At 51.8% G+C, this 27,044-nt stretch overlaps 2 protein-coding genes across 2 annotated transcripts in view; one reads left to right on the top strand and one right to left on the bottom strand.

The window, feature by feature from the left end:
* TBCD (tubulin folding cofactor D) overlaps positions 1-27,044 on the bottom strand; it is a 217,007-nt gene that overhangs the window by 105,738 nt on the left and 84,225 nt on the right. The gene's annotated exons all lie outside the window — the stretch shown is intronic.
* ZNF750 (zinc finger protein 750) lies at positions 13,786-25,058 on the top strand. Its single transcript, XM_012000406.1, has 4 exons — positions 13,786-14,145; positions 14,202-14,374; positions 21,879-23,495; positions 23,637-25,058. The coding sequence occupies exons 3-4, from the start codon at positions 22,060-22,062 to the stop codon at positions 24,370-24,372; spliced, it is 2,172 nt and encodes a 723-aa protein (XP_011855796.1). The 5' UTR covers positions 13,786-14,145; positions 14,202-14,374; positions 21,879-22,059; the 3' UTR covers positions 24,373-25,058.

The following is a 27,044-nucleotide window of genomic DNA, read 5'->3' as shown; positions in this document are numbered from 1 at the left end:
GCCAGGATGGTCTCGATCTCCTGACCTCGTGATCCGCCCGTCTCGGCCTCCCAAAGTGCTGGGATTACAGGCTTGAGCCACCGCGCCCGGCCTAATGGTTATTTTTATGGTATGTGAAATTTTACCTCAAAACACACATACACACAGAAAGAGAGAAATGGTTTTTTAAGAGCAAACACCTGGCCAGTCACAGTGGCTCACACCTGTAATCCCAGCCCTTTGGGAGGCCGAGGTGAGTGGATCACGTGAGCATGGGAGTTCGTGACCAGCCTGGGCAACACAGTGAGATTCCAACTCTTCAAAAAATAAAAAAAATTAGCCGGGTGTGGTAGCACACACCCATAGTGCCACAGTGACTTGGGAGGCTGAGGTGGAAGGGATCGCTTTAGTCCAGGAGGCCAAGACTGCAGTGAGCCGTGACTACACCACTGCATCCACTCCAGCCTGAGCAACCGAGTGACCCTGGCTCTAAAAAAATTTTTTACAAAAGCAAACACCTTTCCCTGCCCCTCCTGAAAATTCAGTCCTGAAGCATCAGGTGGCACCACATAGGGTTGCACGTCCCAGAAGGGATGGTGGGGGCCAAAGTGGCCCACACAGGACGAAGAGGGGTCCGTGAGGCTGAGAGCAGGGTGAGGGGGCAGCTGGCAGGGGAAGAGAGGCCACGGGGCACAGGGCCACGGGGAGGAGGGCCACGGGGAGGAGGGCCACAGGGAGGAAGGCCAATGGGAGGAAGGCCACGGGCATATGCGACACCCCAATGCTTGTGTTCCCCCAAATTCCTGCTGAAATCCTCACTCCCAAGGGCATGGTGTTAGGAGGTGTGGCCTTTCATAGGTGGTGAGTCACAAGGACAGAGCTTCGTGAAAGCAATTAGGAGCCTTACATGGAGCTTTGCTTGTCTTGCAATTGGTGTTGTTAAGTGGCCTGGGTCCACTGCGATGCTGACAGATCCACTCTTTCAATACATGATGGAAACTTCACCTGTAGCTTTGTGCAGTGTTTTTCTGGTCATCATTTCAGCACAGAACGTCAACCGTTCCTCCTGTTTCTGAGGTCATATCTGGCACCCACTCCAGCACCGTGCTCTTACACTGCTGCCCAGTTCCCTCCAGCAGCCTGGCTCTCTGTGCGATGTGTGAACATGAATGCTTGCTCCTTTTCTGACCACCGTTACCCACACAAGTAATCTGCAGGCCTTTCTGACATTGTCAACAGTATCTGGACACCACAGAGCAGGGGACACACACACACAAGCAGAGCGCACAGGTCTCGCCCGTGTGGAGCCTCGTAAGGAGCCCGCAGTGCCTGCGTCCGGCCAGCACCCCCGCCATTTTATCGCCCTTTGTGGACGTGCTTGCATGAGGGAACACGGTCTTACGTGGAAAGGATTTCTCCAAGCTGAAGGGGGCTGGAAGGATCTTTTCCCCCGGGTGCTGAATCAACTGTGCGTTGTTTACCTGTGTTTTGACTGCAACCCATCACCCACAGAGTGTCAAGTCAGCATGCAAAAAGTTATGAGTTTGGGATTTTCGGATTCAGGGTGCTCAACCTGTAATGCCTAATATTCAACAAGAAGAACTAAAAACTCAACGATGTCAAGTATGTCAGGTGGAAAGTGATCAAGGTCAGGGTAGGCTGTGTGTTATTCGGAGGGGAGGCTAAGAAGCTATAGCTGTTGGCTTTTAACATTCATGGTACAAGCTGAAGGCGACCACTGAAGAAAACACAAGGAACGGAATATGTGATTTTTCCAAACCCATAAGGAAGAAGATGCGGAATGGGACCAGGTTGGGGGACACAATAGAAACCACAATTTTTAAAAACAAAAGAAAAATCTGAAAAAGCAATTCAAATAGTAAGACAAAGACATCCAAACATGTCAGTAAAGCAAATGAACTAAACTCACCAGCTTAAAATCAAAGGGTAGATTTAATCAACATATACCTAAAATGTAAGGATATAAAAAGATTAAAAGACAGAAAAGAATATACTGAGAAAACACTAACCAAAAGAAAGCTGGGGCCAGTAACAGTGGCTCATTCCTGTAATCACAATACTTTGGGAGGCCAAGATGAGAAGATCATTTGAGGCCAGGAGTTCAAGACCAGCCTGGGCTAGATAGTGAGACCCTGTCTCTACAAAAAAATCGAAAAAATCAGCTGGGTGTGGTGGCAAACCCCTGAGACTCACCTACTTGTGAGGCTGAGGTGGGGGGACTGATCTAGCCCATGCAGTCAAAGCTACAGTGAGCCGTGACTGAGCCACTGCACTCCAGCCTGGGCAATAGAGCAAGACCCTGACTCAAAAAAAGAAGAAAAAAAAGGGGGGCGGGTGCAGGATGCAGTGGCTCACACCTGTAATCCTAGCACCTTAGCAGGCTGAGACAGGTGGACCGCTTAAGCCCAGAACTTTGAGACCAGTCACATGGCAAAGCTCTACCCTTAAAAAAAAAAAAAAAGGAGAAAAAAGATGCCACACTCAGCTGGGCACGGTGGCACATGCCTGTGGTTCCAGCTATTCAGGAGGCTGAGGTCGGAGGACCACTCACGCCCAGGAGGCCAAGGATGCTGTGAGCTATGATTGCACCACTGCACTCCAGCCTGGGCAACGGAGCAAGAACCTGTCTCAACAAAACAAATTAATTAAAAAAAAAAAAAGAGAGAGAGAGAGAGAAAGCTGAGTAGCCACCTTCCCATCGCACATAAAGAGGCAGCTGCATCACAAGCTCCCATCCTCAGGAGCTGCTCTGCATCCTCGTCACCGGCCTCGAAACAGAACGCGTCGCACGCCAGACACGGTTCTGAGCTGCATCCTCGTCACCAACCTCGAAACAGAACACGTCGCACGCCAGACACAGTTCTGAGCTGCATCCTCGTCACCAACCTCGACACAGGACGCATTGCACACCAGACACGGTTCTGAGCTCCGGGTGTGTTCGTTCCCTTACCTCTCCAAACAGCCTTATGCTCCATGGCCAGGCCTGTACCCAAGACAAAAACCACATCCACACAAAACCTCACACACAAATGCTTTATTCACAGCAGCCTACAGGGAAACAACCCAAATGTCTACCAACTGACGGCTGGATAATAAAACGCGGCCTCCACGTACGTCGTGGGCTGAATCCCAGTGCCCCCGAGTGCCTCTATCTGGAGATGTGGCCCTTAGAGATGCGTAAGGTAAAATGAGGCCACGCGAGTAGGGCCCGGATCTGCTATGACCAGTGTCCTCATAAGAGGAGGAAATAAGGACACCCAGACACAGAACGAGCGGCGAGCACGCGGCAGGAAGGCAGCGCCTGCAGGCCCAGGGGAGCTCGGAAGAAACCGAGCCTGCTGGCCCCTCGATCTTGTTTTTTTGTTTTTTTGTTTTTTGTTTTTTGTTGAGACGGAGCCTCGCTCTGTCGCCCAGGCTGGAAGGCAGTGGCCGCATCTCAGCTCACTGCAAGCTCCGCCTCCCGGGTTTACGCCATTCTCCTGCCTCAGCCTCCCGAGTAGCTGGGACTACAGGCGCCCGCCACCTCGCCCGGCTAGTTTTTTTTTTTTTTTTAGTAGAGACGGGGTTTCACCGTGTTAGCCAGGATGGTCTCGATCTCCTGACCTTGTGATCCGCCTGTCTCGGCCTCCCAAAGTGCTGGGATTACAGGTGTGAGCCACCGCGCCCGGCCTAGCCCCTCAATCTCGGACACTCGCCTCCAGAGCCGTGAGGGAAGCATTTGTGCTGCGTGAGCCCCCATCTGTGGCGTCTTGTTGCCGCAGCCTGAGCTGACGAAGACGCCACACGATGGAACAGGCTTCAACAAGGAAAAGAACAGGGGCACTGCTGGGGACTGCGATGCCCACGGACCACGCCAACACCACGTTCGGGGCAAGGAGCCACCACAGAGGACCGCAGGGGGCACGGTTCCATTCACAGGAAACGTCCAGAATGGGCAGACGCAAAGACAGAGAATACAGCTGCGGTGTCTACGATGGGGAGGACGGGGGCTTGGGGATGGCAGCGAAGGAGCGTGGGGTAAAATGTTCCTACAACCGACTGTGGCAATGGCCGCAAAACTCTGCAGATGCATCACAAGCCACTGAACTGTACACTTAACGAGAGAACTGAATGGCATGTGAACTGCGTCTCAACAAAATCATTGAAAATCCTATGGGGTCAACAGTAATTGTTCAACTTACAAGCAGAGGTACTGAAGCAGCAAGGAGTCACTTTTCTACTCCTACCTGAGTCAACTTCGATAAATTACGCTTCTCTCAGAATGTCTATTTTGCCTGAGCTACTAAATTTCCTGGCAAAAGGTATTCTTAACACGCCATTTTCCATCTCCACGGCGACTACACGAGGGCTCCCTTCCGTGCGTAAGGCTCCTGCTTTCTGCCCATTGGCCACGCGTTTAGCGGTCCCATCAGCTCTCTCTAAGAGCTGCGTCTGGCTCTGCATGTCCTTTCCCATCTCTGTCTTCCACCTCCTCCATTTCCAGGGTTCTGCTCACTGCCCTCCTCCCACCCGCCCTGTGCAGAGTGAACCTTTCCCCTTTTCTGTACGTGCGTCTGAGGCCGAGTTACCAAGTGATTCCTGCCACGGCCAGAGGGAACCTCAGGCCCTGTGGGCCACGTGCAGTCCACGTCGCAGACTCTGCTTGGTTGTGTTTATTCTTATTGGTAACATTTTTAAATTGTGAAAAACACTCTTGGCTCGAAAACTGGATAGAAACAGGCCGAGGCCCCATCGGGCCTGCAGGCCACAACTTCGTCATACCTGTTTAAGGATTTAAGTTTCCTTAGTTGCTTCCCAAAATTTTAGATGGAATAATTTTGTGACTGTTTTTTTTTTAACTTGTTTTTATTTTTAAACTTTTTTAACTTTTTATTTCAAAACTTCTCCTGAGACTTCCTTGACTCATGTGATTTAGACATTTGTATATCTTCTAAGTAAAAATTATCACCTTTCCCTTACGGTTCTGTATACAGTTTTCAATTTCATTACTTTGTGAGCATGGAATACCGTCTGTACGCCAGTGAGTCTCTGGAATGTCTCGAGACTTGTTCTATGGCCTCGATGTGTAATATCTGTGAATGCTCTTCAGGTGTCTACAAACGTGTATTCTCCAACGGCTGGCTCAGGATTCTGTATCAATTACGGAATCAAGCCAGTTGCCCCTGTTGTTGAAATACTGTATGTACACACATAGTATGTAATGTGCATTTTATACGTATCTATATCTCCGCTACATATTTATTTATCACTGAGAGGTGTTCTGAGCTCTCAGGAGGATACTGGGTCTGTCCATTTATCTCCGTAGCCCTGTTAACTTCTGCTTTTCCGCTTTTAGAAAGCTGAGTCAGTCCAGACTCACCACAAGCCCCACAGGAATTCAGTGCAGGGATGGATCAGGGCTGATGAGGCCATGGGGGCCAAGTCACCAGAGTCTAAGCACAGCCACACCGCAGCGGGTCCGGTGTCAGCACACACAACCAGCAACAGCACAGCCCCAGGAGCTGCCGCACAAGCACACGGGGGCTGCTGCTTCGCTTCTGCCTCCAGATGGTGCACAGCTCTCTCCTCCAGCTCCCAGTGAAGGGGGTTCTAGCAGAAGGTCCTGCCTGGCTGAGGTGACAGGACACAAAGCCTGTCAGGACCACGAGGTCAGGAGATCAAGACCATCAAGGTCACATCCTGCGAGAGGGACCCATGCGGCATCACGGGCAAAAGCGGGTCTCTCTGGACGATGGCAGTCCCACCCCCGGGGCAACCACGAGGACTCTCAGTTTATCCACAGGCTTGGAACAACGCCTAGCGACTGCCAGTGCAACGCAGCGCAACGCGGTTCTGACTTTTATCCTTACTTTCAGAACTTGAAATGAACTTGAGATAACCTAAAAGACACTATCGAAAACCAGGTTAAGGAGATGAAAGGAGAAATGAAAACCACAGCGAGGAAACAAGGAAGATATGAAAAGGAGCCAAAACCAAGGTCTGGAGATACATGAAGGAAAATATTTCACTGCAATGGATGGAAATGTGACTCTCAGGACTTAGCTGAGGAGAAACAGTGGCCCTGAAGACCAAGCCCAGTAAACAGCACTGACGCAGCTGGCAGAGGGGGACACGGAGGTGGAGAAGATGCAGCAGAGCAGGGGAAGACACACAGGTGGAGAAGCCGGCAGCAGAGGCAGGAGGGAGAGGGAAGACACAGAGGTGGAGAAGCCTCCAGGAGACACGGGAGAGGATGAGAAGGGACCAGCCCCACTGGCCTTTTGTCTGTTCACATCTATTTTCATTGCTAGGTTTTCCACTGTTATTTGTAGCAAGAAAAAAAAAGAAGATCTGAGTGTTAATTTTTTAAATTTTACTTGTCCTTGTGCAATTTAACTAGATGACTTCTGTACCTGACTGCTGTGTGTGTAAAGGCACCTTTGAAGAAATTCCCTATACGGGGGCCACAGGAGTTGCTCCTGGAAAACTAACAAGCCTGAGTCAGGCGAGCGAGAATTCCGAAGCCTAAGACGCTTCACTGTCGGGGTGGGGGAGGAGAGGTGCTGAGGAAAACTGTGGGAATTCTTACACTTGGCCCAGGTTCACAAACCTGAATTGGGTTTCCCAATCAAAGACAAAACAAGCCATAGCTCAGGGTTTCAAGTTTCCCTCTCAACACAGAAGCTGCAGCTCCAATCCGCACTAGGAGAGGAGGGAGTGACAGGACGCTGTTTAAACAGAAACCAAAAGCTGCTCGCCCTCCCTCTGACTCTGACGGTGCCTGCAGAGCCGCCAGGAGCCCCATTTTCAAGGCCGCTCGGGGTGAAGGTGTTGGGAGGGAGGAGCCAGGGACTGTGCACCCAGTACAAAGGCTACCCACAGGCCACACACCCAGAAACTGTCAGCCCTGCCACAGAGCACCATCCCACAGGGCTGCACCCACCCATCCCCTCACACTCACCAGGCAAGAGGCAGCCTGGAGGGGCCTTGGTAGGAAAAAGGGGCAACAGAGAGGGGCTGTTTGCTACACTCCCACTCGTCTGAAAAAATTAATTAGCTCCAGTTTCATAAAAATTCAAACCCTGGGCCCGGCCTGGTGGCTCACGCCTGTAATCCCTGTAATCCAGCACTTTGGGAGGCCGAGGCGGGAGGATCACGAGGTCAGGAGATCAAGACCATCCTGGCTAACACGGTAAAACCCCGTCTCTACTAAAAATACAAAATATTAGCCAGCCGTGGTAGCACGCGACTGTGATCCCAGCTACTCGGGAGGCTGAGGTAGGAGAATCGCTTGAACCCAGGAGGCGGAGATCGCGCTACTGCACTCCAGCCTGGGTGACAGAGCAAGACTCCGTCTCAGGAAAAAAAAAAAAAAAATTAAATCGTGGCATTATTTGTACAAACAAATTAAAGTTTAGGTACTGACATGACAAATCTCAGGCTTCAAGTTACAAATAAAGCCCTCCACTTACTCATCAAAGTCAACAATGTCCAGAAGAAAAGCTTTCCCCAAACTCTCTCCTACGCCTTGGCCATCTCTCACCACAACGGCCAAATCAACTCCACTTCCATTTCTCTGCATCGCTGAGCTGTCTGACACAACGAATAAAACCCCACTGATGTTCTCAGGGTTGTTCATTGTTAATGAGAAATCAGATGTCTCCTCGGTCACCTGCAGAGAGTGACTGAGCGGTGCCCACAGCACCCAGAGCAGGTCGGGCCCAGACCTTGGCACCTGGTGGTTGAGGACCCCGGGGGTACTGCTGAGCTTGGCCTTGTTAGTGTATGTGGCCCAGAGACCAGACACCCGAGGCCCAGCTCCTGGACAAGCAGTCCCAGGCAACGAGGGTGGGTGGGGAGGGAGGCAGCCCCTTCTCAGTTGTGCTCTGTTCAGTCAAATCGACTTCCCAAAACACACGGTCTGCAGGGGCTCTCAGGCCGGTGGCCACGTAACACAGGCGAAGGCCGTAACCTGTTCCTGGGCTGCTGCTCCGCTGCTCCGAGGTGTCAGGAGGCAGAGAGGTGTCCAGGCCCAGCTGGCGGCTTCCAGGCAACCCGGAGGCAGGGCCTAGGGCCCTAACCCAAGCCAGCAAGCCTGTGTAGCACCATTCCCGAAATCTAGGACAGTCTCCAGGCTTCCCCCGGGTCTCGGTCAGTCTCACTACCGCCAGGGACGGAAGGCAGAGGCCGCAGCAGGGCCCCGCAGCAGCAGGAAGGGCCCCCGCATTAGGGAAGAAAACCAGGAAAGGAAGGGGAAGGGGAAACAATGGAAATCCCAAAGAGAGCAGCGGGCAGCAGAGGGCTGGACGAGAGGACATGGCACACAGGACACAGCCCATGGAGGGGGCAGCAGAGGGCTGGACAAGGGGACACAGCACACAGGACACAGCACGTGGAGGGGGCAGCAGAGGGCTGGACGAGGGGACACGGCACACAGGACACAGCACGTGGAGGGGGCAGCAGAGGCCTGGATGAGAGGACACGGCACGCTGGATGTAGTGCGTGAAGGCGGCTGCAGAGGGCTGGACGAGGGTACATGGCACGCTGGACGCAGCACGTGGAGGGGGCAGCAGAGGGCTGGATGAGAGGACACGGCACGCTGGATGCAGTGCGTGCAGTGGGCAGCAGAGGGCTGGAAGAGGGGACGTGGCACGCTGGACACAGCACGTGGAGGGGGCACAGGGATCACAGCCGTGGTGCATTCAGCAGCACAGGGCACGTGGCAGCCCCTAGGCCAGCACAAAACCAAGACAGTCTCTCACTATGGGAATTCCAACCAGAAATGAATGACAACCAAGAAACTCTAAGAAACACTTTCCAAAGGAAGGGGAGGGGCAAGTACTCCAAACCCCTTAAGAGCTGGATGCAGGTCAGGGGAGGGCAGGAGACATGACAGGCCTGTGGGGGTTCCTACGCCTTCTGTTCCTCCTCCTCTTAACATGCGCTCGGCCGACAGACCCAGGATGCCCTGCCCCCAGATCTAGAGTCTGGTTGGGAAGGGAAGCCGGAGCCTGCCCGCCACCCCTCACCCCCTCAGCCTCCCGGTCCCATCCCACAGTCCCGCCCACTGGCCTGAGTCCCTTTAGGAGGGCAGAGGCCTGAGACACCGCCAGGCGAGAGGCACCCTCAGGCCCGGAGCTGTTCCTGAAGCCGTGCCCTCAGGGGACAGGACGTTGCTGCGTCTCCCGTACAGCCGTGGCAAAATCAGACTGGGAGCCTGATGCCAGGCCTCTGGATTTTCTGCAGAGTTTCCATTTCCTTTCTCCTTTCCTCTGGATGCAGCACCCCACAAGGAACACAAAGGATTAAATCAAAAACAATCTTGCATTTTAAGAAGGTCAAAGATGTGACGCGCTTCCTTCACCTCAGGTGTCCTGTGAGAGACGCTCACAAGTCCCCTTCACGGACGGTAGGACGGAGGCCGACGCCCTTCCTTCACCTCAGGTGTTCCGTGAGACGCTCACAAGTCCCTTCCACGGATGGTAAGACAGAGGCCCAGGGAGGTCAGTGATTGCTGCCCCAAGTCACAAAGGGTGAAGATGGAAGAGCCGAGACTTGAGTCCCAGCACACAGTGCTGGAGAGGATGATGCTTCAAAGGGACCGGGGTGGGCTGGGCAGGATGGAGAGGAAGGGGCCAGGCCAGACAGGATGGACGGAAAGGAAGGGGCCGAGCTGGACAGGATGGAGAGAAAGGGGCCAGGCCGGACAGGATGGAGAGAAGGGGCCAAGCTGGACAGGACGGACAGAGAAGATGGGGCCGAGTTGGACAGGACTGAGAGGAAGGGGCTGAGCTGGCCATGTCCTGTGCCTCATCCCCCCACCTGGAAACTAGGAAAGCTCAACTAGGACTGCGCTTCCAGCCTGTGTGCCCCTAGAGAGAGAGACCCTGACACAGAGGCAGCAACGCCAGCACCTGCTGTGTTCCTGGCACCCCCCAACACACTGGCACCAGGGCTTATCCCCAAGAGCAGCCACCGCCCCAGGTACCGCTCCCTCCCCACCCAGGGTCTGCAACCGCAGGGAAGCACCCCCCACATCTGGTGTAATTCTGCTCATCGCTCTCTGGGCTGGGTACCTCGGCCATGTTCCCGACCTGTGTGTTCTCCACGGGTCAGGTGCGTGGTGCTCCTGAGTAAATGGACGTGTGGAGGGACTCCACGGGCCAGGTGCTTGGTGCTCCTGAGTAAACAGACATGTGAGGGGACTCCACGGGCCAGGTGCTTGGTGCTCCTGAGTGAACGGACCAGCACAGGTGGTGCACTTGGCCCCGACACCATGAACACGCAAGAAACACCAGCGGCCACCCCCATGACAGTTCCTAAGATTTGGTCAAAAACCTAATCACAAGACTTCTGAGTAACATAGGGGGTTGAACACATAAAAAATAGTGGGTAAAATCCCACTAAAAACAGCAGAAACGGACCATTTTCTTTTTTCAAGGCATAAGCTACAGGGTAGAAGAGGAAGGGCAGGAAAGGCAGCACCAGGACCACGGAGGAGCCTGGAAGTGCAGGGACAGCAGGAAACGCCTCAGACCGAGAAGCCCAGCCCTCTCCTGGAGGAAGGAAACCCACACTGCCCCTGATCCACAGGACAGGAACCTACAAAGCTCCAGGTCTGTGGCACCACAGAACTCGGGGGGGTGGGGCACGGTAGGCCTAACCCAAGAAGCACTGGGGGCAGGCCTCCCACCTCTGCAGGAGACAGGGCTGACTCCCCGAGGTGCTCGGCAGAGGCCATGCTGAAGATGCAGGGAAGGCACCAGGCACAGCATGGCACTCCTGCAGTCCCGGCTACCCGGGAGGCTGGGGCAGGAGAAGCCCTTGAGACCAGGAGTTCCAGTCCAGCCTGGGTAACACGGCGAGACCCCAGGTCTTTAAACACACACACACACACACACACACACACACACACACACACACACGGAGAACATCCACCCCCACTCCTCCACCCCCCACTAAAAGAAAGCTATCACTAAAATCCTTAGGAAGGATAAGAAAAGCTACTGCAACTACTGCATGAGGATGAGATGCTACAAAAGGAACACTCAGAACAAAACAGAGCTCATGGAAACCAAAATGAGGAATCAAATACTTAACAGAAGTGTTGGAATATAAAGTTAAGAAAACTAAGACTACTGAGGATAAAGGAAAGAACCTGCAGGTGAGAAACAGCTGTACATAAAAACCAGGAACCACTACTGACATAAAATCCTACAATACATAAAACTAATCCATGGTGGAAAAGTATCAGCCTGCAGTTGCCACGGTCTGGGTGGGGAAGGGTGGCATCGGTGTGACGGTGCTCTCTGGGGCCATAATGGGAGAACATGTTTGTCAAAACTCGTTAAATGGTCCTCTTAAGACCTGTGCCCTTCACTGAATGTAAACCTTACCTTTGAAAGAAGAATCACAAACTAATAAGAATATGCCTGCAAAGTGTTTGGAGCAACGCAGACTGATGTCTGCAACTGACCTGAAATGCAGCAAGATAAGTAAGCGGGATGGCGAGGGCAAGGGAAGGGTAAGTTGAATGGCGAGGGGAAGGGAAGGGGTAAGTTGGATGGCGAGGGGAAGGGAAGGGGTAAGTTGGATGGCGAGGGGAAGGGAAGGGAACGCAGACAGCTGTGCTAACTGCAGAACCCCGCTGTTAGGTATATGAGAGTTCACTGGAGCATCCTTACAACTTGTCCATATGTTTGAAAATTTTCACACGAAATGTCGAGAGAGAAAGAATCAGGAATCTGAATGGCATCAAGGTTCTCAACCGCAGCAGTAGAAGCTGCAGAAAATGGAGAAAATTTGCAAAACTCTGAAGGTCAATGATTTCTGGCCTGAAGTTCCAGACTCAGCCAAACTAGCAGTCAGGCAGATAAAACCATTTGCAATAATTCAAGGCCTCCAAAAAACTCTCTCGCACTTTCTCAAGAGCCTATAAAAGGTATGTACCTCATGTCAAAATAAATGATTAACTCAAGAGAAAGACATGGGATCCAAGCAGCAGCTTCCGGTGCAGGAGAGGCAGGCAAAACCCCCTGGATGGTGGGCAGGCGGGCGTGGGGGCAGAAGGGGCAAAGAGAGGCAAATCCCACCTTCCATGAAGGCAAGCCACCAGACAACACCCAGACAGGGAGAGGAAAAGGGAGAGGGAGAGAGGGAGAGAGGGCACAGACCACCGACAAATCAGGAAGGCTGGAATCGAGGAGGTAAACACCAGAACACTCAGCTCAGGAAAGGCCGAGGTGGGGCTTCTGGGTAGAGGGAGTCGTAGCGCAGACACCCGGCACTCCCGCCGCTGAGAGGTGGAGCCCTCGGCTCCCGCCTTGCATCTGGGCAGCATGAGGCTTCCTCGGCAGAGAAAGGCGACAGAAGGGACGCCCTGACAATCCACGGCCCAGCTTTCTGGAGGACTGGAACGTTCCACCTTGCTCTCTTCAAGTCCTGAGCCATCACACAGCTGACCACCCTCCTAGAGAGGCCTGTGAAGTGCTCCTGAGTGAGGATGAGGTTCCAGCGGATCGCAGGATCCCAGCTGCCCCTCCATGACAGAGGGCAGGTGAGTGAAGCTGTCCTGGACCCGCCAGACCAGTCACCTGCCAGCTTTCTCCTAACTGAGCCACCCCAGTGTCCATGAAACAGAAGGAGCACTCAGCCAGGCCCTCCACAAACTCCTGACACAACATATCCGAAGACGGAATAAAACGGTACTTATTCTAAGCCACTAAGTTTGGGATAGTTTGCTATCCAGGAATAGGTAAGAGGGACAGGGAACTGCTGTTTTTTGTGATAAGACTTACATAACTCTTTTTTACTTCATAAAGTATACGGATGTCTCAATGGACAAAAGTCACCAAAAAAAAAATTTAAGGTATTAAACCATCCTGGGCAACATGGCAAAACCCTGCATCTACAAAAAATTCACCAGGCATAGTGACCGCGCCTGTAGTCCCAGCTACTGGGGAGGCTGAGGCAGCAGGATCACCTTAGTCCATGTGTTCGAAGCTACAGCCAACTGTGATCGCACCACTGCACTCCAGTTTGGGTGACAGAGCAAGACCCTGTCTCAAAAAAAAAAAAAAAAAAAAAAAATTAAATATAAAAGTAAAAGCAAAGCCGTATAAAATCTTAAGGAAAAAAATAAACAACAAAAACAAAAAAATAGGCCAGGCGTGGTGGCTCACACCTGTAATCCCAGCACTTTGGGAGGCCAACGTGGGTGGATCACAAGGGCAGGAGATCAAGACCATCCTGGCTAACACGGTAAAAATCTCTAGTAAAAATACAAAAAAGTAGCCGGGCGTGGTGGCGGGTGCCTGGGCGACAAGAGCGAAACTCCGTCTCAAAAAAAAAAAAAAAACAGAAACAGCGTGTCCGTCCTGGCCAGCTTGTCCCTACGCCTCTGCCCTGCAGCCTCTGCCCTGCAGCCTCAGGCTCATCCAAGGGCCTGACAACAGCTCATCCCACCTCCTTTCCCAGTCCTCAAACCGACACCACATTCCAGCCTTCGCTACAGCTGGGGTGCGGCCTCCGATTAAATAAGCAAGCAGTCTGGGGGGAGGGGGTGTGGAGGTAAAAACTGGTCCCCACATCAAGTGCCTCTGCAATTTAAAGTGTGTGGGGGGTGGTCTGCGGGAGCTCACAGCTGGCCCCTCCCCCTCCCCCGCACCCACACACCGGGCTCCGCAGCTCTTGCGGCTCTTGCGGTGCCTGGCGTCGGTCGGGCAAGCTCCGGCAGGTCCCTGCAGCCCGGTGCCGGGTGAGCTCCCTCCCTGCCAGCTCAGCTCCCGAGGAGGACCAGGGACAGAGACTCTCAGGAGCAGGGTAGAGGGTGGAAGGTACTCAGACCCTCAAAGGCCTCACTGGACCCTTCTTGGCAAGGACGCCATGAATGCTGTACCTCCCAGGGTACGTGTACTTGAGAATCAACCGAAGTGTCTGCCTCCCGTGTACACACGCTCAGGTTCTAAAGGGAAGTCTCACATGTCTTTGCCGTAACGCCAAATATTCACCAGGTGTGATGAATACAGTAATCTACGCTCTAACTGCGGACACGTCGGAAGCCCTCCGACCCATGGCCGTCCAGGCAGCACTGACACCGCACCCGGCACTCACAGACGGCGCCGGGAGTCTGCCAGATACTTGCTCGCTGGGTCCAGTGCTGGGGAGGCTGCCTGCAGCAGCTCGGTGGGTGCAAACACATGAATTGTAGCTGCGGGCAGGAGGAATATCAGGTGCATCTCTACGCCCCGAGGGCTCAACTCCTACACTTAAATCCCTCCCACTGGAACAGCCGGCTCCAGTTTCACCAAGCAAGCGTGAGAACAGGTACTGCTTCCTGAGCACCGCCAGCCACCAGCACCAAGACCCGGCCACATCCCAGCACTGCCCACCTCTGGTAAGTACTTACTATTTCTTTTCAAATTCAAGTTTTATTTTAAAACTCTTCTCAGATGTATCTAAAATACCCGGCTGAACGCAGCGTTTGCCCCGTGTCTGCTCTGCCTTGCTCTGGGCTTCAAGGATTACTCAGGACCCAGCAGGTGCATGGCTGGGATGCAGACCACGATTACAAAACTTCTAATGAGGCTGACACTTAATTCTAAGAACAGGAACAAGCTTATCTGGAAATTAACTCCTTGTTCTGCCCTAAAATTCATAAAAGTTAAACCAACACAAATTCATATTATTGCTTAACTGTTCCTAACCTCAAAAACCAACTATAATAAATGCTAACAAGAGGTAAGGGTCATACATATGTGTGTGGTATATGTACATTAGGGTGAATTTAGGGTTTATAAATATGTGTGGTATACGTACATTAGGCTGAATTTAGGGTTGTATATATGTGTGGTGTATGTACATTAGGCTGAATTTAGGGTTCATATATATGTGTGGTGTATGTACATTAGGCTGAATTTAGGGTTTATATGTGTGGTGTGTATACATTCTGCTGAATTTAGGGTTATATATATTTGTGGTGTATGTACATTCTGCTGAATTTAGGGTTTACATGTGTATGTGTGGTCTATGTACACTAGGCTGAATAGAGGGTTATATATATGTGTGTGTGTGGTATATGTACATTCTGCTGAATTCAGGGTTATGTATGTGTGTGATGTATGTACATTAGACAGAGCTGAATTTAGGATTATAAGTGTGTGGTGTATGCACATTAGACAGTGCCGAATTTAATATCTAGTTTAACTTTTAATACTTTTAAAGTTTAAAATAAGTACATAAGCTTACATAAAGTTTAAAATTGAACATAAGCTTTCAAAAACAAAACCAAACCAAAGGGGTTTTCTGTTTGGTTGTTAAAGTCTCATGTACATGTATACACAGACACAAAAAGGGTTTTTTCCTTACATGAAATTTCTCATAAATCTGCTTTGGAGCAGAACAATTATTGACCCAGCACAATCCGTCCACATTTGTGCCCCTAATCTTCACTGCGCAGTAGCAAAGGCCTTCCAGCATTTCTGACCGGAGTTTCAGGATGAGGCGGTGACTGTAAAGTGGTGAGCGTTTGTTTACGAGCTCAGGTCTGTAACTCGGGATCTCCTGCCGAAACTAGAGTAAGAGCCCCTGGTTGTTTTTCTGGATCCATTCTTCCAAATTATATTCCCGAAGACTGTCTTTTCCCCAGGTCTTGGTTGTCCTGAGGTTTATCCTTCATTTTAAAGAGCCGAAAGGCTGGGAGGGAGGGGCAGTCAATCACTGGAAAAGCTCAATTGGAGTAAAACTCACAAATCTCGTTCTTGCGACATCCCAGTGGGTAGGCGACAATGGTGTGTCCTTGAGTTATGCAACAATGCCACATCACAATATTGTAATTACAGCATGCCCTTCACAATGCTCCAGCCCAGCAGGCTCCTTGCCAGACAGCTGGACACCACCAGAAGGAACATTACAGCACAGTCTCAGGCACAGGTTAGGACACATGATAAGCATGGTCACCCAGCCTGTCACAGGAACGTCCCATAACTACCCAGCCTGTCACAGGAACGTCCCATGGTCGCCCAGCCTGTCACAGGAACGTCCCATGGTCGCCCAGCCTGTCACAGGAACGTCCCATAACTACCCAGCCTGTCACAGGAACGTCCCATAACTACCCAGCCTGTCACAGGAACGTCCCATAACTACCCAGCCTGTCACAGGAACGTCCCATGGTCGCCCAGCCTGTCACAGGAACGTCCCATGGTCGCCCAGCCTGTCACAGAAACGTCCCATAAAGTTAAACTGTAATTACCTCCACTGTGTCCTATCAAAGTGTTTTTTTTAAGAACTCTTTCTCTCATCTATTTTCAAAGTTCAAACTCCTCAGAAGCTTGTTAAGCATCCCAGCTTCTCACTATCACCCCAACAACTGTCTGCTGCATTGACTGTCCACATTTAGGAACCTTTGGAAAGACAGTATATTGGCAATTTAGAACTTTAAAAACAAGACAGACACAACCCCGTGGCCAACCGAAACCACTCACTCTTCAAAGCACTGTCTGTGTGGGCAGCTACGCCCCAACACCCAGCCCAGTGCACGCTGAGCAGGAAGAGAAGTGAGCTCTCAGCTCAGCGCACTTTCCAGAAGCCAAGTGCATCGGCTGAGCACACGACATTTAAAATACTTAGAAAGGCACAGAACGGCATCTGTAAATACAGCAAGAAAGCCTGGCGAAAGCTCGGCGGGATCCTGAGCATGTTTTAAGCCACTGCACCCCACTGTTCTTATGCCCTTTAGTGTAGACATTGTCTACGTTGGCTGCTTGGTCTGAAATGATTTGGAGAAAGAAGTCTTTGTGTCAGGCGGGCTCAGAGGAGGTGGGTTGGAGGAGAGGGCACACGTTAGCCAGCAGCAGGCAGGGAAGAGTCTGCGTAAGTATTTCAGTAACAGCCACCTTTGATCCAGATCTAGAAGCTCTGTGGAATGTCCACCCTGCTAACGTTTCCTGCCGATCCAGTGGGAATCGAGAGGAGGATGAGACCCTCCTTCAGGATCACACCGAGGTCTTCACTGTAAAACATGCTAGCACTGCAGTTCTCAAATGAAAGCAGATAATGAACGAGACTCTGCTTTATTACTAGACAGATAGACAACTCTCCAGGCATGTTATTAACTAAAATGGAAACATGCCTCCCCCAGGAGAAGATGCCCGGCACTTCTTTTTCACCTCTAGAGAAAAACTGCACCTCTAAATGCAAATCCAAATTACTATAAACAGCTAGAGTTCTGGGTTACACTGCTTGGGCAACAACATACTCTTCTGGGAATATTTAACACCAGCAGTTGCCAGAGTACAAAGTCGGGCTGGTAGAAACTGACCAGAGACAATTTAAACGCCGTGCCCACAGACAGATGTGACAGCCGGAGGTACTGGCCGTTGGGTTTGGTTTCTTCATCCTTATAAACCTCACTGAAGCAGGACACAGAACTCACAGGCTGACATCATCATTTGAAAGCTTACCAAAGCAACAATTTTATCCCACTTACTCCTCTGACACTACTGTAGTTTTATAGATCAGGTGAACTCCACCCGGCTTACACTGAAGCAGCTGTGCTCCCTGTTTTAATTAGCAAATTGTGCAAGCCTGAGAGGTCAGTTTATCCAAGGTCTGAGAGGTCAGTTTATCCAGGTTTTACTAAAACTACTGCCCGAGACTCCATGTTTACACAAATTTCCTTCAAGCAATTCAACTCCAAAATGCTCTCACTCACCAGGGGCTTCCTCCCTGCCACACCTGCTTACGTCAACTAATTGATCCAAGAACAAAAGGGCAAATCGTTCAAAACTTCAGATAATAACATCTGACTAGAAAAGAGACATACTAATATAAAAGCAATTATTTTCCTAATTACTATTTTGGCTAATAGCAGAGCTTACACGTAACTTGCCTGCTGTAAAGCTTTTGAGAAAATCTAACCAACACGGGTTATTTATTTATTTGCCTGAGAGTATCAGCAATGTGAAATAATGCTGCTTCGAAAACTAAAGTCCTCACTTTCTTAGATCCCGAGGGAGTCACCTGCCCCTCTGAGGGCTTGTGTTTCAGGTGCTAGAGGCGACGTTTCGGTATCGCAAGGACGCAGCTCTCACTTGATGAACGTTTTGCAACTGTCATCGTTTTGATCATGATGCTTCCAGCTAGTGATGAAATCATCAGTTTTCAGATCCCTGCCATAACATATCCTATACAATCATGGGAACCTGACTTGCAGAGGTTCTCACGCCTTCAGAACCAGGGAGCGCGGCGAGGCGTGCCGGCACAGGCCCCACCGACTGATCTGGCTGGCCCAGCGTTTGGCTGGAACCAGGCACCGGCTTCTCCACTTCCTGAAGGGAGGCAGGGAAACTGCTTTCATCACCCAGGGCAGGTCTGCCCCACACGGTAGGGACTGAGCCCATAAAGAAGTAGTTCACGTTCTTTTTTCTAATAGGGGGAAATTAGAAAGACAAAGACAAAACGATCATTACATGTTTCATTCGCTTGGCTTTGACCCGGTTCATTGTAGCTTCTGTGGCGGCCCACGGTGGGAGAGGGGTGCTGAGCGCCGGGTCTGAACCCCAGGGTGTCACCCGACACCCTCCCTGGTTGTGGGGTAACAAACATCTTGTCCTCATCCAAGGACAAGATGGCTGTGATGAGTTCCTGCTACACAGAAACTCATCACAGAGAAGGCGACAGGTCAGCAGAACCCCTCTTTTCTACCCAGACCACTTCTTAGTAAATAAATGTCTTAAAGAACTTAAAGTATGTTAACAGAGGCAGTTTGTAGGGGGAAGGGTGGTTCTTTGGGTTTTTAAGAAATATGAACAAAGGAGCTGGGCAAGGTGGCTCACGCCTGTAATCCCAGCACTTTGGGAGGCTGAGGCGGGCAGATCGCCTGAGGTCAGGAGTTCGAGACCAGCCTGGCCAACATAGTGAAACCCCGTCTCTACTAAAATTACAAGAAATTAGCTGGGCGTGGTGGTGGCCACCTGTAATCCCAGCTACTAGGGAGGCTGAGGCAGGAGAATTGCTTGAACCCAGGAGGCAGAGGCTGCGGTGAGCCGAGATCGCACCACTGCACTCCAGCCTGGGCGACAAGAGCGAAACTCCGCCTCAAAAAAAAAAAAAAAAAGAAAGAAATATGAATAAATGAGTAGAGAAACCAGTGTGCTGAGAATAAAATCAGAGCACTTCCCCAGAGTTCGGAGCAGCCATACGAAAGCCCAGCCTCCACCCCTGGCCTGTGGCGTGTGGGAGGAAGGACACGGGGTGCAGGGAGGCGGCCTTGCCTCAGGGACAGCTGCCTCCTAGGCTCCACACACACCACTCTACTTTCAAGGGGCAGCTTCTCACTCGACTTTTAGCCACCCTGATATCTACACAGAAAACCTCGCAGACTCAAGAATGGGCACATCTGCCCATTCCTTAAAAAAAAAAAGCTGCAGTTGAAACAGTTTTGTTAAGTCATTTCCATTTAGCCTTTTTTTAGGCAAGGTCTCACTCTGCTGCCCAGGCTGGAGTGCGGCGGCAGGATGACAGCTCCCTGCAGCCTCAATCTCCTGGGCTCAAGGGATCCTCCCACCTCGGCCTCCCAAATTGCTGAGATTACAGGCATGAGCCACTGCCCCCTGCCCTCCATTTAACTTTACTTTTATGTATTTTTTTTTTAATTACACTTTAAGTTTTGGGACACAAGTGCAGAACGTGTAGGTTACATAGGTAAACGTGTGCCATGGTGGTTTGCTGCACCCATCAACCCATCGTCTAGGTTTTAAGCCCTGCATGCATTAGCTATTTGTCTTAATGCTCTCCCTCCCCCCGACCCCCACCCCTAGACAGGCCCTGATGTGTAATGTTCCCCACCCTGTGTCCATGTGTTCTCGCTGTTCAGCTCCCACTTACGAGTGAGAACATGCGTGTTTGGTTTTCTGTTCCTGCGTTTGTTTGCTGAGGGTGATGGTTTCCAGCTCCATCCACATCCCTGCAAAGGACATGATCTCATCCCTTTGTACGACTGCACAGTATTCCAGGGAGTATATGTGCCACATTTTCTTTATCCGGTCTATCACTGATAGACATTTGGGTCATCTAACTTTATTTTTAAGCTGTTTGAAAATATTTAGACGCTAAAAGACCTTTTCCTTTTTACATTTTTAATACGAATTAAAGTGCTCAGATCCACAGCACCTCCACCCCATCTCCCACTCACGCTGTCTCCCAGGCAGAGTTGCTGCTTGAGTCGCTCCAGGCCCAGCTGCCACGTGGAGAGCCCCAGACTCTCAAAGCCTTTGTTCTGGGCCGGGCGTGGTGGCTCACGCCTGTAATCCCAGCATTTTGGGAGGCTGAGGCGGGTGGATCACCTGAGGTCAGGGGCTCAGGACCAGCCTGGCCAACATGGTGAAATCCCGTCTCTACTAAAAATACAAAAAAAAAAAATTAGCCGGGAGTGTTGGTGGGCGCCTGTAATCCCAGCTACTCGGGAGGCTGAGGCAGGAGAATCACTTGAATCTGGGAGGCGGAGGTTGCGGTGAGCCGAGACTGCGCCACTGCACTCCAGCCTGGGTGACAAGAGAGAAACTCTGTCTCATAAAAAAACAAAGAGCCTCTGCTGTCAGCCTTGGGTTAGGAGGCAGGCGAGAGCCCCAGCGGTGTGCAGCGCAGCCTCGGAAGGAAACCTGGGGCTGGTAAGAGGGACACAGAGACCCTCTGGAAGAATCCAAAAGAGCAGGCCAGCCTCGACATCACAGCGCAGCCCCTCGTGGGTCCCGGGACCTGAGCAGGTGTGGCCCAAGGGCTGAACCCACTCCCTAAAGGTTAAGGGCCAGGACAGCTTCCTCCCACGGCCCAACCATCTCTAAAGCAGACACCACTCACTCCAGTCTCCTCTCGGGCACGAGTGTGGCAAAGCTTTGGCTCTTCCATTTGGAGGTGCACCTGGATGGGCAGGTGCTGCTGGCCGTGCCTCCTGGCCAGCAGGAACGGGGTGACCGTGAAAGCATGTCTCACAATGCTGCTGTCACTCACAGGATGTACAAATTCACCTCAACAGTATTTCAACCATTTAAGTCAACATAAACAGAGCATTTGTATTCCTATCTGAGACAACGTAAATGCTACTTAATGATAAAGCTGACTTTAGAAGCAGCAGGGTGGAGTCTTGTGTTCGAATGTTCTTCGTTTTTAAATAAGCACACTAGGAATACACCAACAACGTGGCTGAAGAGGGCAGAAACCGCCACGAGTGTTTAGGGATTGGCCGCAGGGGAGGCAGGGAGCATCCATGGTCTCGGGCTCTGCAGACCGAAAGCAGGCCACGCTGTACTGGGGCGAGCTCCCGGCCAGCAGGTAGGACCAAGTAGACGGTGGCCAGCCCATGCTCTGTGTAAAAGTGAGGGGTCACTCTGCGACTGTGGGGTACACGTTAAGGGGAAACGGCCACAAACCCCTTTGCATTTCAGGTGAGAGTGCGGCCAACCACACCCCCACTGTTTCAAGCGTGTAACCCTCCAAGCAGAGTCAGGCAGCATTGGGACAGGACTCTGTCCAGACCCTGGGAGGCGGCTCGGGGTCCTCAGCCCCCAGCAGCGTGCTTTCAAGGAAAGGTCCAGGTCACAGGATAGAAGTTCCCAAAACTCAAAGGCTTACAGGCATTCTCAGAACAGACACTCAACGCACCACACACCACACTCCACCTCTAGGCCCCGAGGCGACTCTCAGATCAGACTCAGAAAACATGGGGGGGAGTTAGCAGCCAGGGTACCAAGGGCAGGGCTGCTTCTGTGACCTCAGGAGCAGGCGGTTTCGGCCCTTCCGGGGCTCTGCTCCCGGGATCCTGCGGCGGCGTGGCAGGCTGAGGCCGGCTTCTCGCCGACCCCTCACTCGCTGTCCTGACACCAAGACTCTGCTCTTTGTTGCAGCTCCCCGCTGCCAGACGACAGAGGCTCTCGCCAGACCCTCAGCACACAGAGCTGGCTTCCGGTAGAAGCGCTCGGGAAAGAGGCAAAGCGGGAGGTGCCTCTTCAGAAACCACGAGGTGCACGAGGCGTCGACGGTGATCACGCCACCTGGACGGCCAGAGTCCGAGGCGTAAGAAGGAAAATGAGTCTTCTCAAAGAGCGGAAGCCAAAAAAGCCGCATTACATCCCCAGGCCTCCGGGAAAGCCCTTCAAGTATAAATGTTTCCAGTGTCCCTTTACTTGCAACGAGAAGTCCCATCTTTTTAATCACATGAAGTATGGTCTTTGTAAAAACTCGATTACTTTAGTATCAGAGCAGGATCGAGTTCCCAAGTGCTCTAAATCTAACTCGCTAGACCCTAAGCAAACCAACCAGCCCGACGCCACAGCCAAGCCAGCCTCTTCCAAGTCTGCCACCAACGGAGTCTCCGCCTTTGACTCAAAGCTTCAGCACAGCTCTGCCAGGGAAGACATCAAGGAAAACCTGGAGCTGCAAGCCCGGGGAACCCACAGGTGCCCAGCACAGAAGCCAGCCCTCCACAGGGCATCAGCCTGCGAGAGCCCAGCTCCGGAAGCCGCCCTCGGTGCCCAGCCTGCTCTGGAAGGCGCAGCTCGGCCTTCTGCATTTGTTCCAGTCGGCGAGCACAGACTTAAGGGGCCAGACAGCGCTGAGGCGCCTGAGACACTGGCTTTACCCAACCCCACTGCCAAGGCCACCTCCTTCCACACCAAGTCGGCCTTCCACGCTCCTGGCTACCCCTGGAAAGCCGGCTCACCTTTCCTTCCACCAGAGTTTCCACATAAAATCTCATCTACAAAGGGGCTTGGGGCCATTTCCCCTTACATGCACCCCACAATCCCAGAGTACCCGCCTCACTTTTACACAGAGCACGGACTGGCCACCATCTACTCGCCTTACCTGCTGGCTGGGAGCTCGCCCGAGTGCGACGCGCCCCTGCTGTCAGTCTACGGAGCCCAAGACCCGAGACACTTTCTGCCTCACCCGGGGCCAATCCCTAAGCACCTGAGTCCATCTCCAGCCACATATGATCATTACAGGTTTTTCCAGCAATATCCCTCTAATCTGCCGATTCCTTACGGATTCTACAGGCCAGAGACTGCGTTTTCCTCCTACGGTCTCAGACTCCCACCTGTCGCTGGCCTCACCCGAGAGCAGAGCTCTCACCTGCTTGAAGAAGCCACCCTGGTCTATCCAGCCTCAAGTCCTTCCAGGTTAAACCCTTCAGACCCCAACAGAAAACACATCGAGTTCGAAAGTCCAATTCCTGAGGCTAAAGACTCCTCCAAGCCTGGGCAGAGAGACACGGAAGGGTCCAAAATGAGCCCCCGCGCAGGGAGCGCAGCCACAGGCTCCCCGGGGAGGCCAAGCCCCACCAACTTCACGCAGACGAGCCAGACCTGCGAAGGCCTGTGCGACCTCTCCAACAAGGCGGCCTCCAGTGCACTGGGAAGACTCTATCAGCCGGAGCAAAGCCTCACAGCCTTCAAGCCTGTGAAGAAAGTCGCAGAATGCCGACCCGCCCAGGCTCCTGAGACCAGAACAGAGTCTCCAATAAGGTAAGAAAATGTCATTTTCAAAACCACCAAGGGAATGTTTCTGGTTGGGTTCCATGAGCCAAGTTTATACTTGTTCAAACTGCTTCACGCAGTTGCTTTTCTAAGCAAGCTCCTACTAAGCTTTCTCTTGGCTTCTTCTAGCCTCAATGTTGTGAACGGAGACCCCCCCGCTCCGACAGGAAGCACCTCTCTCGTCTTGGAGGCTGCGCCTTCCAGTCCGGAGGACAGCTCCAGGATGGGTCCCCTCAACCTCTCCAAGAAATCAGAGATAAATCCGGCAGCCACCCACGAACCCACGTACCAAGGCAGCCCCCAGGCGGAAACCGCCAGCTTCTCAGAGCTGCAGGACCTTCCTCTCAATCTCTCAGTGAAGGACCCCTGCAACGCCCCGGCTCTGAGGCCTCCCTTCCCCAGTCAACCACGAGCTGCAGAACCTGCTGCTGCTGCTCTACAGAAGACTGGGACAGAAGGTTCTGAGGATGTGCCCAGCCACCCTGAGACCAAGCCAGGCAGCCTCGACGGTGACGGGGCCCCACCCACAGGCCCCAGCGAGGAGGCTCCAGACGCACGTGCGGTGGACAGCAGCGAGGAGCAGAAGCAGACGGCAGCTGTGGCCCTGTGCCAGCTGGCAGCCTACAGTCCCAGGAACATCCGGGTGGGCAATGGGGATGCTGCAGCCCCGGAACCTGTCTGCCAGCAAGACACACCCACACTCAGCTCCACGGAGAGCCAGGAGGCCCAGGGTGACCTCAGACCCAAAGGACAAAAGAGGACAAGTCAAAGGGATGCTGGAAAATCCCAGCAAGGAGCTAAGAAGGCGAAGCTGCAGGACACGGCCAGAGTGTTCACACTACGAAGGAGGGCCCGGGTATCCTAACGCCGGGTTGACGCGTGTGCTCACAGAGCTACGGCCACACACACGCCTCCCAAGGCGGCGCGCTACGCCACCTCTGAACTGGCACTTTCCTGTTTTTACAAATGCAGCTTCTTCTCGAAAACAAACAAAACCTCCAATTCAGTTTTTATAAATATTAAGCATGAATATTAAAAGGTGCTTCTACTTTTGGTTGTAAAAACATCTGAATGACTCTAAGACTGATAAGTATTTTGAAGTCTAAGCCGTCTTACAGAAGATCTTTTATAAATGTTTGCTTATAAATAGCTCACCATTACAACAAATTGTTTTAACTGTTTTTCTATTAGCTCTAGCTGCATATTTGAAGTAAATGACAATCACTGAAAAAATGTCAGAAAAAGCATTTTCAGTACTAGCAGTAAAGTGCCGTATGTAAAAAAGAAAAATGTGATGTTATAACTAAATAACACACAAACATCGAGAGGCTATTTATACAAATAATTTATTTCCGCTAGGAAAAGTGCATTGCTGGTGAAGGTATTATCAGTTTATTCTACTTGCTTATAATGCTACAGTGGGTGTTCTGCCTTACTCTGCCTCACTTTCCATTCCCCAAAATGATGTGTATGTTGCTAATTTTCCAATAAACTCCTATGAACCATAAGGAAACATAAAATGAAGATGAATGTCAATCTATGTTATCCTTTGGAACAGTTTGCCATAACATTCAATGAAAAAGAGCTCATAGCTGAGGCAGCAATTAACCTGTGAACGGGTGCGTGTATGCATTCAATTGTGTGGGTGTGAGCGTGTGCTGTCTGTGGGGGTGTGTGTGTGCACATTCGCCCATGTGGGTGTGCACGGCTGCGGGTGTGTGGGTGTCTGCTTGTGCATGTCTACAGATGCATGTGCACATTTGATCGTGTGGATGTGTGCGTGTGCACGTCTGTGGGTGTACCCACTTATGCATCTCTGCGGGTGTGTGTGCGCATTCTATTGTGTGGGTGTGCGGGTGTGCACATGCGCATATCTGTGGGTGTGTGTGCGCATTTGATTCTGTGGGTGTGCATGTGTGCTATCTGTAGGGGGGCACATTCAATTGTGTGGGTGTGCATCTCTGAGTGTGGGCACATTCAATTGGGTATGCATGTGTGCATATCTGTGGGGGGTGTGCATTCAGTTGTGTGGGTGTGCACGTGTGCTATCTGTGGGTGTGTGCTCATTCTATCCTGTGTGCGCGCATGTGTGCATATCTGCAGGGGTGTGTACACAGGTAATTGTGTGTGCACGTGTGCATATCCATGGGGGGTGTGCACACTCGATTGTGCAGGTGTCCATGTGTACATACCTGCGGGTGTCTACACATTTGTGTTAGTGTGAATGCATATGTGGGGGGGTATGCACGTTTGTGTGGGTGTGTACGTGTGCCATCTGTGGATGTGTGCACATACGATCCTGTGGGCGTGCACATCTGATTAGATGTGTGCATGTGCATCTCTGTGGGTGCGTGCACATTCGATCACGTGTGCATGTGTGCACACTCGATTCTGTGAGTGTGCATGTGTACATATCTGCAGGTGTGTGCACATTCGATTATGTGGGTGTGCACGTGTGCATATCTGCAGGGATGTGTGCATTTGATTGTGTGGGTGTGCACATGTGCATATCTGTGTATGCACATTCAATCGTGTACGTATCCACATGTACATATCTGCTGGTATGTGTGCATTTATGTGGGTATGTAGGTGTGCATATCTGTGAGTGTATGCACATTCAATCCTGTGGGTGTCCACGTGCGCATATCTGCGGTTGTGTGTGCATTCTATTCTGTGGGTGTGTGCGTGTGCCTATCTGTGGGGGTGTGTGTGTACATTCAATTGTGTGGGTGTGCACATGTGCATATCTGTGGGGGGCACAATCATGTGGGTGTCCACATGTGCATATCTGTAGGTGTGTGTGTGCATTCCATTGTGTGGGTGTGTGCATGTGCGTATCTGTGAGTGTATGCACATTCAATCATGTGGGTGTCCACGTGTACATATCTGCGGGTGTTTCTGTGCATTCGATTGTGTGGGTGTGCACGTGTGCATATCTGTGGGAGTGGGTATGCGCATTCAACTGGGTGTGCACGTCAACGTGCATGTGTCAGTGTGCAGGTGTACACGTGTATGCACTGCTGCATCTGTGCATAAATGTGTGAGCGTGCATGTGTGCACATGGGTTTAAATCTGTGGTCAAGTACAGGCATGTGCGAAGCACACCTGGGGTTATTCAAAGGCTATCCATAGGGTCCTCAGGCTTCAGAGTGCTTTACGAGTGTGCGCTTCCGGAGCCTCAGCCCCTAAGGCTCTGGTTTTGAAAGGGTTATCTCCATCCCCACGTCCCCTCTCACAACAGCCCTTTCTCTCACTTTTCAAGAAAGGCAGCCTCTCACCCAACACACGGGAAACATGCAGTGGGTGCGACGACAGGAACGGATGCAGTGGGTGCGACAGGAACGGATGCAGTGGGTGCGACAGGAACGGGTGCAGTGGGTGCGACAGGAACGGATGCAGTGGGTGCGACAGGAACGGATGCAGTGGGTGCGACAGGAACAGGTGCAGTGAGTATGACGACAGGAACGGATGCAGTGAGTATGACGACAGGAACGGGTGCAGTGGGTGCGACAGGAACGGATGCAGTGGGTGCGACAG

This window comes from Mandrillus leucophaeus, unplaced genomic scaffold, assembly GCF_000951045.1.
Source record: "Mandrillus leucophaeus isolate KB7577 unplaced genomic scaffold, Mleu.le_1.0 Scaffold1, whole genome shotgun sequence".
Taxonomy (NCBI): domain Eukaryota; kingdom Metazoa; phylum Chordata; class Mammalia; order Primates; family Cercopithecidae; genus Mandrillus; species Mandrillus leucophaeus.
Note: the sequence above shows the minus strand (reverse complement) of the source record. Positions and strands in the feature narration are given on the sequence as shown.